The following is a 12,434-nucleotide window of genomic DNA, read 5'->3' on the forward strand; positions in this document are numbered from 1 at the left end:
TTTCCTGTTTCCTGAATGCTGGGCTGGGAGAATCATTTTGAGCGCTTCCTGTCTGTGCCATTAGACCACACTGTAGGTTGCACACTGACCTAATTCCCTCACGTCCCCAGGGAGCCTTTCTGTGTTACTGCAGCTTATCCAGACTTTCCCTACTCTACCAACCCTCTCTGTGTCCAGGCACTTCTCATACAACAGTTGGCTTCATAGGAGCATTACCTCTCTGTTGTCAGCCACAATGATCAGCTCCACGTACTTGGTGGTTTTCTGGGTGTGTCGTTTGTGCTGAGAAGGAAGCAAAAAACACTATTATAATATGCAAAATAAAAAAAAAAAAAAAGTAAACTTGTGAAAGAAGATCATTAAAATATTTGGTATGCAATTTTGCACTAGAATGGAGGATCTGTTTCCTTGACATGCAATGACTGCTGAAAGGCAAAGGTTTCTTAATTTTGCAAGTTAACACAAAAATATGTTCTTTAGACATCCCGAAGGCGCCGATATTTAAATAAAATTAAACACAACAACTTGATCACATTGAAATACCAGGTGTACTCTATTTAAAACAAAAACACCATATCAATATAATAATAAAAAACACTGAAGTTTTAAAAATGCAATATAATAATTTACTCTTTTTCAACCAACAAATGTCTAAAAGAAAAAAAAAAAGAAAAAATTTGTATCAATACTGTAACAAAAATGTACTACCAAATGAAGACTGATCATAACACAACTAAATGTTTTGAGTATATGAGTTACAAACTACTGAACAGGTATGTTTCTTGGAGCCAGATCACTATATTGGTTATGTCAATTATATTGAGATGTGCACTATGGATTTTTTAAAGGGTAGATCTTCTGAATGTTCACGCTTCACTATGATTTGTTAAATCCAGCTGCCACTCACTCAGAGCCTTGCAGAGCCTAACGAATAAGAGAAATGGGGAAAAGTGTCTGTGTTTGAGCAGACAGCTGCATTAAATAGGGACATAGTGAATCACAATCTAAGGCTGCTGCAGTTAAAGAATTTTCCTTGAGGTTAGTTCATGTGCCTCAGCACTGCGGTGCACAGTGTATGTAGTACAGGTCCTATGTACATAATAACACATGTTAGGGTTGTACATGAAAAATAGCAATATAAAACAAGAGTCAGGCATGAGTGACAGCCAAGTGTGTGTGCATGTGTCAGAAACCGCCACTGCTGTTCACTAAAAGTAGTTTTTGAGATGAGTTATGACGCTAAGGCTGCCCTGCACTAAACTCATGTGGGACAGAGCTTGTGTACACTGCCGGCTATGTGAGCAGAGTGCAGACTACTGAGTGCTGAAACAAACTTCACATGGTTTCGCATTGCCCGATTTGCAAGTCTGCACCTCCACCAGTAAGGAACACTTAAAGCCAGTACATCCACAGTCAAACGTCTGCTAGGGCTTGAGATGAGTCTGACTGATCAAGATCTGCAATGACATCCAAAGTTCTCCAAGCCACAATTCCCAGACCAGTTAAATTGTACCTCTTGCATGCTTTTGACAGCTCATTACATATTCCATCTGCATGTGTCCTATAAAACATATTCACTTTAATGTGATTATTCTGGCTGAAACCTGAACATGCCAAAGTCATATAAGGTAACGTGGTGAATTCCCCCCATCCTCTGCTGCGTCTCCTCCATCTCCTCCGAACATAAAACCACGAGGTCATTACGGAGTGCATGCCTATAAGTCTTCCTACCTGACATAAATTGAGTTTGGTTAATGTTGGGTACTAGGGGCCAGATGGATAGTGCACCTGTTCCATACAAATTACAGCCAAACCTTCTGCTTCCACCTTCCGATTTGGGCTCCGAACACACATAAAACCAGCCAATGGCAACACCTTCAGGAAGTTATCCAAACCAGGATCAATGCCAAATCGCTAATCTTTAGTCAAATGCCATTTGGATTTCGTCAAATTAACTACAGCAATTATGTAAACAGAAAGAGATCAAAACAATGAATTGTTGTACATTTGAAAGGTGCACTCAGCTGGAAGTAAAACAATAATCTCACCCTGGAGTGGAAAGATTGGAAAGGGTTTGTGACGGGGTCCGGAGGTGGAGGGGCGGACATATTGGACATACTGGAGAGGTGACCACAGGACCCTGTAGCCAGTGTGAGCTCCTCTCCTCTGTAGATGAAGTGGTCTGAGGTGTGGAGGCCCAGCGATGGCTCAATGATAAATGTCCTGTTCAGAAGTGAGATGAAGCCCCTGCACATAACACAAGAGCGAGGATGAAACAAAGTGGTACTGCACAAGTAATGTCCTCCTGTCTGAGAGGGAGGCTCTGTCTATATAAAGATAGACCACTTATTATCAAGATCAACACTTTATTTTGTATGTCATTTTAAAGCAACTGTATGTAGCATGTACTCTTTTTTATAAAGGTACTACAATCATAGCTCATGCAGGATTGCCAGTGCCTTAACCTACGTATAAAGGACATATACAAGTTTATTTCTCATTCTGCAATGACCATGCCTCATGTGAAAGCTCAGAACCTCCTCATTGAGATGTAGAGAACTAGCACTGATTCATGATTGGCTGAAGGTGCTGAGGTTTGGATAGTGAGTCAGATCAGTTCTTTTCAACTGGATTTCAGCATTGAATGTGGCAACCCAAATGAGAGTCATGTGAGGCTCATTCTGCTTTCTGACTGGACAATCGTTTTGAGAACCAAAACACCAGATTATAAAATAAACTGCATGGTCATCACGTCCTGTGTTTTTGTAATAAGAATCGGCATTACAAATGTTATCTGTAAAAGCTATATTTGATTCAAACATGTCTATTTTTTTTTTCCTGGATGTAGACATGTATTGCAAATGATTTTACTGATAACAGAACTGTAACAAAACTTCAAATTTATACTGTAGGTATTAATTTTTATTCTATTCATATACCTGAGTATAAGATCATAAAACAGCATACTTTCACACATCTGTTGCAAAGGACTGGTTAATTAAGCATAGAGTGCAGAGTCTCCTGAAGTCTCTTTCAATATTTCTGGTCATTAGCACCATCTCAATGCCAATTACTTGCACAAGAGGAGCAAAGTTATTTACCAGCTCCCTCTGTGGACATGGCCAATGAGGTGTGACATTTTGCTTGTTTCCTGAGGGCGTCCAGCGGCACATACTAACTATCAGATGACACTCTTAGAGCTCTTAAGACAGACAGGCTGCTGCTCAGAATGACTTGAGTAAACATAAATAGTGGGGAGGTACACAGCAGTTAAAGGCCAGTGCTGAGATACCTCTTGAATAGCAACATGTGATTTACAATCCTCACCGAAGAAGACCCGAGCAGACACTAAGGGTGACGTCTGAGTCTGGCTGGCCCTGCACCTCTCCGTGATAGTAGCAGTTATTCTACAAAACAATCAAATCACATAATTAGGAAAGTGTAAGAATATGTTATTAATGACGCATACATTTTTAAAAACTGTTTTTTATGTAGCTTCACACATTAATAGTGATCTGATATATTAACAGAGAAAACATATAAGGTTGACATTGAATTTAATATCTTCAATAAGACAATAGCACAGGATGTCTACCTCCAAATGTTTTGGAGTGAATACATTTCTAGGCTTCTTCAGTTCAGACAGGAGGATAACCAACTAATAACTAACTAATAACAGATACTTCTTACTGTAAAAACCAGGGAGTGCTACTTTCAGTGTTAGTATTAGCTGCTCCCTTCAGACAAATACAAGGCAAAGACTTACCAATATCCTATCAAAACTGAAGAAGCCTCTTGGATGAGTGAAGAAATGTATTCACCCTCAAACCTTTGTCCAGTTGACATAATAAAGTTTTTCTGTTGCAATAGCACACAATGTTATATTTAAGACACACCAAAAACAATTAATGTCATATTATATAGTAGAGCTACAAGCATCACTGCAAACAAATCAAAATTACAATCTGAAAGGTAACAATTAGCAAAATGCAAAAGCCAATTATTCAGTAAATTATTGTCCTAAGCATGCAAACAACAAAATATCTTGTATATTTTTAAGGATAAAACCTGCTCCTAACCCTGTAGTTAAGACCTCTACAAACATGATCTGAAATGCAAGGGATTCTTGTATTAGTTCAGCAGTTCATATTTCTGTCTTCTCTCAGTTGTTGATGCTCCGGGTGAGTTTAAAATATGCACTGTGAACTGAAGCCTAATTTAAAAACAAAAATCATACAAAATGTTAAATCGTACTCTAGGGCCAAATAAGTTCTCTGCAGATCGGTAATGCAAAACCTATTTTTAATTTAGTCAAAAAATTCACAGTCCAATTAAATTAAATGTGTAGAAAGGAGGAAGAGGACAATCTGAGGTAAAAAAAAAACAAAAAAAAACACTGGATGTTATGTGTATATTTCAAAATACGTTGTCCTTCTCGAGACAAACTAGTACATTCAGTCTTACAAATGAATTCAGTGGTACACACAGTTACACACAGTATTCACTTCACCACTACATCTCACTGCATGCTTTATATTAAAACTGCGACAAATTTTGGCATTGGTCTGTTAATTTTTTTAATTAATTTTCAAAAGACTGCCTCCATTCAACTACTTGTTTATACGTGTACGGTCTATGATTAACCCATCTCTTTTTGCCCATTGAATAGTTACTAAAATCGAAAAATGTAAAAGACTAGAGCAGAAAAATATCATCTGAGTGGAAAATGGCATTAACATGGTAATAGTTTTTCTGCAGCACTCTGGAAGCACAAGAAAAAGGAGGACATCTTAAGAGCTATATAAAATAGCTTCACTTATTGTTGAGGACCACTCAGTTCTGTCAACTGCAAAATAAAATGGCATTTCACCTGGTAACTGGATTCAATTTGACCTAAATTTACCAAAAAAGTGATGCTAATCAAGTGTCTTTCTATGCCTTAAAGGGCCCATATTACACTCCTGTCTGATCTATGTTATAATTTTGTTGGAGTTATATTCTGTTCATTCACATGTTTAAAACACAAACATTGCATATTTAGGCTCTCATCTTCTCTCAAACAGAAAACACACTGTTCCACCTTGTGATGTCATGTGCTCCATTGTATTTTAAACTCCACACACCTTCATTTGAATCATCTGGATCATTTCAGCTCTGAAATTGCCAATCTTTGCTGAAAAAAAAAGGTAAAAGGAGATGTTAACTTGAAAACTACTGCTAAGGTGGAACAGAGCATTTTGAGCTTCGGAGATGTAGAGGGATTAATAATAAAGCGTTACTCAAACATGTGTGAATGAAACAAAACACTCTAACATCGCTTAAAGCTCAGAGAAGTCAATTTTGCGTAATATATGACTTTTAATGGTACTACAATAAAATATTTAGATGTTCGGGGACTGTCTTGAGGTCAAAACAGAAGAGTGTAGATGAAAGGCATCAGGGTTAATTGTGCTCATGGGGAAAGACTTAGAAATATTAAAAGCAGTGTTTAGAATGGAAATGTGAATATTCTCAAACTCAGAGGACAAACAGTTAAATGAGCATGTGGCTGATTAAAGCAGAGCCCAGGAGATGCTGCAGGTGCACAGCGTTTAATAAAAAGATTACACCAGTGACAGAGAGGGAGGCAGGAAGAGATGTTTTCACAAATTAAAGGGAACGAGGGGAATCTGGAGACTTATTATGGTGTAATATAATATGTTTTAGTGAGCTGTCATGCTGTATCCAACCCTCGATGTATTTCAATTTCACTGAGAATGAAACGTCCTGCATCCCCCTGTCAATTTTCAAAGGGCCATAATAAACCACATGTGACTCTTGAGCCTAACTTTAGAAATAGTGAATCCTGTTTAGCCAGATAGTCCAACTCTCAATCATTAATGCATTCATAGGCCTGTCACAATAACAAATTTAGAAGTTCGATATATCGCTGAAGTAAATATAGACAATAAATTATAATATTGAAAGCAATTTATGCCAAAGACACAAAAACCCAAGAGCTGATTTAAACTATAGAAATTATTCTAAATGTACAATATTGTTAAAAAATGATGAGCTGCAATAAATAAACAGCAGAATGAAACACTAGTGCTTAGTTTGCATGTGTAATGAGTCAGAGAAGTTATTAATTCTACCTTTTATGGCTTAAATCTTTTCCAGTACAGCCAAGAAACTGTACACACAATAAAAATTGACCCCCAAAAATGATTGTTCCAGCTTTCATATATTGATAAGTCGAGTAATTATCCTGACAGCCCTATTCAGAAGTTGACTTACCAGTAGTGTTGTATTGGTAGATAGTAGTACTGATTAAATCAGCATTTCTGTATCTTTACAGATTGCAGAGATAGTTTACAGTGGTCGCTCGTTTATCGTGGGGGTTATGTTCTAAAAATAACCTGCAATAGGCAAAATCCGCAAAGTAGTCAGCTTTATTTTTTACAATTATTCTATATGTTTTACAGCTGTAAAACCCCTCACCACACACTTTATACACTTTTCTCACACAGGCATAAAACATTTTCTCACATTTCTCTCTTGTTTAAACACTCTCAAAGTTCAAACCTTCGTTGGTGCCTTTGTCAGTGCAGAACGTTTCATCGACATTGTGGGTTTTGTCGGGGAGAAAACTTGCAAACATACAGCACTTCAGAGTCACACTGCGATCGAACATTTATGTAAATTTGGCTGAATGCATTATGTACTGTACAGGAGACAGCACGAAGGAGAATGACAACAGTCTACAGTCCCTTAGCCAATCAGGACGCAGAACACAATGCACGTTCATACTCATGCAAAATATTACAAAAAATTTGCCAAACTATGAGGCCGCGAACGGTGAACCGCATGAAAATGAGGGACAACTGTACTAATATCTAGCTTGATGGGTTCATTACTATGACTTAAAATGACTTCATGGTATTATTAAGTACAATATTATGGCGTGACTTGGTTTAGCTTCAACTTGTTAATACAAATTGAGCGATTTTTACCACATAATAAAACGTCTATGAGAAATGTAGTGTACTGTTGGTGTTTGACAGCCTGACCTTGGGTGATGACAAAGACCACACAATAGACATACTATATTCAGGATGTCATATGATTGCTTAATCTGCAGAAATTACATCAGACATTTCAAAATCACATGTTGCAGCTCACATGTTTATGAGCGCAGCTTTGAGCTAAAATAAGTGGATTGAAGAAACAAAATCCTGATTATCATGCTGTATGTAAACTGCTGCTTATCAACAAGTAGGTCAGGGGCTCTATGCCAGTCACAGGAGCTTTGGGGCTAACATAGGGACATTCTGGTTAGTCAAAACATTAACAAAACATTACCCATAACCCATTGCTGCTTAAAAGTCCACAAATATTATAAGAAAAAGGGGCTCCTCTTTGGGCTATTGCAAACGTGTGGGTTTTTATAGCCTGACTGCTTGGGCTTCACTGTAGGTCGAGCTGCCCATAAATGTCAAAAGTACTGGAGTTGGTACCGTACCGTAAAGTTGTGAGCGCCCGTGACTGCACTTCCATCCGCCCGGTAATGTGTCTCTGTGTAATGACTCGCGAATAGTCCCCTAAGAAAAGAGAGAGAGAAATAGATGAAATAAGATATCCAAGAGGACTTTTTATGCTGGGTTTTAAGGATGTAGCAGTATTAGACATTTCAAAGTCCATCCATCCATTTTCCTTATCCACGGCCGGGTTGTGGGGGCAGCAATCTAAGCAGGGACTCCCAGACTTTCCTCGCCCCCGACACTTTCTCCAGCTCTTCTGGTGGGGCCCCAAGGACCCCATCCCAGCCGAGAGACATTAACATGTTTTTGTGAAAAATTACGCTGTGGAAAGGTAATATCTATGAGATAAACGGCTTGAAATCTGAATATTAATCTTTATTTAAAGGAACAGTATGTAACTTTCTGGAGGTGGCATGTCACCTGCATGACTCCAAGGAAACAGAAAGTTTAAACCATACTGCGTAACATTTTCCATAGAGAAAGATGTGTTTTATGCCATATTGTGGAATAACATAGCTGAAAGAACAACATTTCCATTTAAATAAGCAGGAAAAGGTCATTCTCCAGAAAAAGTCAGGTTTGTGGAGATGCAAGCCTACTTACAATTAGGATACAAGTTTTTTAGTGTAATAAAAAATATCCAAAGTGAAAGGCATGCTTTTATTTTTTATTGTTTTGGCCAAAAAGTTACATTCTATATATGTGTTAATTAATAGGCATATATTTTAATGGAAAGTAATTTGAGTAGAACATTTTCTGATGGAGGGTCTACCACCGCTTGTCTCCTTGGAGATGCTATCGCTTTGCCACAGTATGGCAATAATCTCAAGCAGCAGTTGATTCCACTGAGCAAGTTACAGGCCAGATCAATGAAGAGGCGACCCTGCTGACAATAAGAATCTATGTTTTTCAAGAGATTTATGAAAAACACAAACACCTGTAATTAAATAAATGCAAAATAGCTGTTTAATGCCATGTTATTGCTTTAACGCTAAAGCAATAACATCTCCATATAGACAAGGAAGTAGTGGACCCCTTAAACTCCATATTCTGTACTATTTGCAGTGTAGTAGTATTTCTGTCCTAGTATCCCCCTGGCATTCAAATAGATGTAGAGAGAATCCCTGCTGAGGTAATTATTTTGGGCATGTGTGCGAGGATATATTCGAGACATGGCAGTATGTTTTTTTGCTCTTCGAGGCATTAGCAGATGGACACGTGAACCCCACCCAAAGCGCTGGCAGAGGAGTAGCAGGAACACCCGTCCTCCACAGCTGCAAAATCACTCTGACACTGGGCGGAATGATCCGAGAGAATGAGAGAGGGAGAAAAATGGAGAGAGATAGAGAGAGAGGAGAGGGAGGGAGGGGGAGACAGAACTGACAACACAAGGAAGAAGCCTACTTTGAGCTCTGTATGTGATGTTATTAATGGTGAGCTATAGCAAAACAGAGGGGCATGTATCCAAAAGGCAAACTTCTGAAGTGCTGTTATGGTGATGGATGTAAAATAAGATATTATACTTAGCGGTGGGCGATGTGCCAGAGGACTTAGCCATTCAATATTGATTGCAAAGTAAAGTAGTTAATAGTTTCCACCAAGTATGCATGATAACTCAAATTTTAGGCAATGCACCTGTCATAAGCTTGGATGCCATCAACATGAAATATGTGCGTGAGCTTACATTTCTGACTGTGCCATTATGCGTATCCAATTGCAGTTTTTGTGTTCAATTGTCCTAGCTAAATCAAGCTTTGATTTGGCAGCCAAACTCATTTCTGAGCTACACTTTTATCACACCTATAGATTAGAAAAGCAGCTTTGCTCCAGGTTTTGATGAACAAGCACACATATTATTTTGAAACAACGATAATTAATTCTATTTTACAACAGAGTTTATAATTGAAATCGTATGTAAAAATGTGAATAAAAATAATTATGAAAGACAATAATGTAACTGACCAACAGGCTGTGTGCTGGACTGGTAGAAATAACACTTGCCTACCTGTATGGAAACGTAGTGTTTCTCTGTATCTGTCAGACAAGTCAAATTCACACATTGCTCAAGTTGCTATACCAACAACAAAACAACAGGGTGAAAACAAAACAGTGAGAGGGGAATAATTGTGTGTCTTGGGATTTATAGCTGAACCTTTGACCTCAGGTAGAATAAGCAAAAATAAATACACAACGAACAAAGGGCCTGATTCATCAAACTGAAAAATAGCATGTATATTTCATGGTGAAATGCATGTGATTTACAATTGGAAAATGTATGATTTCAGCACAAATGTGATATGTAAATGAAAGGAATAAGAGCAGAAGCTGGTGGCTCTGTGTGCCTACTGCTCCTATTGTTGGTTAATGTGCCCAAAGTACAGCCACATCTAAAGTGAAGAATGGATGACTGAATTTTTTAAATTTATTTTTTTATGTTGATATCACAAATTAATCTTCGCTCCAACTACTAGCCTACATTTTTGTTTCAGTTTAGGAGTTGTAGTTGCAATAGAAATTGTATTGAATATTCATGCAGTCATACAACTGCCCTGTATTTTCCTCAATTTTTTACATGTTTTATCCCAAAGTGAATTTTTTTGGTCTGGTTCAAATGTATGAATGCCAATAAAAGATGCAGTTCAGATCATCCCAGAGCAGGCAAACACAATATGGTGGAAAAATGTTTCAACTTTCCTCAATCATGATGAAAAACAACATATTTGAGCCTTAACTAACTTTGTGACCCATTTAAACAGGAATCAGTCCTCATCAGTCCCTTCATTAAATACATATTATGGCTTTAATGTGCTTTATCATGCCATTAGCTCAGAGTAACCCCAATCTGATAAGCACACAGTAATCACTTCAGCTTAGCGTAATGTATTATAGTGGCCATCATGGTCATATTAATAACAAAAATAAATAAAAAATTCAAACACAGTAATAAGGAATATCCATTTTGTTTAGACTAGTTATTAAGAATTATTTTGTTTGTAGGTTGTAAAAAAACAACCTGTACCTACTCCAATTTTGTCCATGTATTTGAGCAAAATGTGTCTTGTCCAGCACATATATATTGCATATCAAAATAAGTCAGCTGTGTGCTGTCTGCATCTAATTATAAAGTGTTTTAAAACCAAGTATCAGGAAGTGTGTGGTCAACATGCTCATTGTTGTTGCTTTACCGCAATGAAAAACGTGCATGCTTTAAATACATAAGGTAAGAAAATTTAAATTGCTTAAATCTAAGAAACTATATTCATGTTTTGTGAATAATATGGCTTCATAAAGGTCTAATTCTATTTTTGCATTTTCGGCAAAGTTGTTTGTGGCCTCTTGTACAACACTGAGGGCATTCCAGCTTTGCGTTTTACGTGATAGACTGAACATGTAATCAGCTGTTTGGCTTGGGTACATAGGCTTTACAAGGCCATGAATATTTACTACATTTTGGACTGCCTCTCCCCCCTCTCCCAGCTTGTTACATTTGAAGTCCATCACATTGGAGGGTGTTTTGTGCATTCCAGAGTGACCTGGTGGTGATCCGATGTGCAGAGTTTTCATTTGCCTTCTCTCAAAAACAAGAGCCTGGTTCTTTTTACTTTTGAGTCTTCCTGTGAGCGCGCATTTGGTGGAATTGGCCATTTTCATCAGTCAGCCCTGGATGCTTTTTAGTCATGCCATTTCTCTTGAATATGTAGTTATGTTCTGTTCCTTTCTAAGAGGTGGATAAAACCTTTTCATTATTCCTATTTTTGTAGCAAATAACATGCAGCCAATCAGGTGCTATTTCCGCTGCACTGAGGAAGGAGATTGCCTGAGATCAGTAAAATAGTAGTAGTAGCTCAAAAAGAACAGCATAACATTCAAGAAATGTTGTTCTTTTTCATATTTAAAGGTACACCGTGTACCTTATAGGTATGTTTTGTCTGGAATGTTCCACAGTATGGCAATAAATCTGCTGGTCTCCTTTAAGTGTTCTGGTGAAGCCACTAGGCCAGATTAGATCTATCAAGAGGCAAGCTCATTCACAGTAAGAGTGCATGTTTTCCTAGGTGTATTTAGGCAATCAAACCAGCCTTAATTTAACCCTATAGTGGTGGATGCTATCGTCGCCGATAGAGCGAGGTTGCGGACTTTCCATCACCGTATCGCCGCAAACAATTGTGCTGTTATGTAAACTCAAAGCAGAGGCATGGGGCTCTTTAAATATTTTATTGTCATTACGGTAATCTGCCTCCGTTAGTCCTCAAAGATGACGAATGAGAGTGCAGGTGCCGTGGGGATTTTCCCAGTCACTTATTCAGTGCGTCAAAGAAAAACTACAGATGGATATGTAAAATAGAGGTAGTTGTGTGAAAAAATGTAGTACCTTCTGATACTTAATTTAACATGATTTTTATGCCTAAAAAATAATATAAGTCTAGGTGAGCTATACTGGTCTATAGTGTGCTCAGTCCTTAAAGGGTTAATAAATGCAAGATAGATTTAGTGCAGGGAAAGCAATGACTTCTCCATGGAGATGAGCAGGTAGCATTGACCAACCAGAAAAGTTACATAGTGTACCTTTAAATAGAACAAGCTCCTTTAAAGTATATTTAGCAAAGCTATATGTGTGCAGACTAAACCTTGAACAATTTAAATTTGACCATTATATCCACACATTTTTTCCAATAGATCATGACTTGCAACAAAAATGCTACTTACTAGCACATCTTTCAAATTAAACAAATAGTCTTCATCATTTTAATTATATAATCTTTAAAACTCAATGTGGTACCTTATTTCTTACTTATAACGTCTGATATACATAAACAACTACATTATCTAGAATCTGTAGTTTAGGGATTTACCAGATTGAAAAATGTGAATTTCTTTCAATGTTGGTCTCATTTTATTAGGATGCACTCCAAT

General features: G+C 37.6%; 1 protein-coding gene across 1 annotated transcript in view; it reads right to left on the reverse strand.

The window, feature by feature from the left end:
- Positions 1-12,434, reverse strand: part of LOC117382865 (disintegrin and metalloproteinase domain-containing protein 12-like) — a 119,486-nt gene that overhangs the window by 45,874 nt on the left and 61,178 nt on the right. Inside the window, exons 10-13 of the mRNA XM_055227466.1 lie at positions 7,502-7,580; positions 3,328-3,407; positions 2,049-2,247; positions 217-282 (exon numbers count right to left, since the gene is read on the reverse strand). Of these exons, the coding sequence (XP_055083441.1) occupies positions 217-282; positions 2,049-2,247; positions 3,328-3,407; positions 7,502-7,580 (424 nt within the window). The remainder of the gene's footprint in view (positions 1-216; positions 283-2,048; positions 2,248-3,327; positions 3,408-7,501; positions 7,581-12,434) is intronic.

Source organism: Periophthalmus magnuspinnatus, chromosome 15, assembly GCF_009829125.3.
Source record: "Periophthalmus magnuspinnatus isolate fPerMag1 chromosome 15, fPerMag1.2.pri, whole genome shotgun sequence".
Classification (NCBI taxonomy): domain Eukaryota; kingdom Metazoa; phylum Chordata; class Actinopteri; order Gobiiformes; family Gobiidae; genus Periophthalmus; species Periophthalmus magnuspinnatus.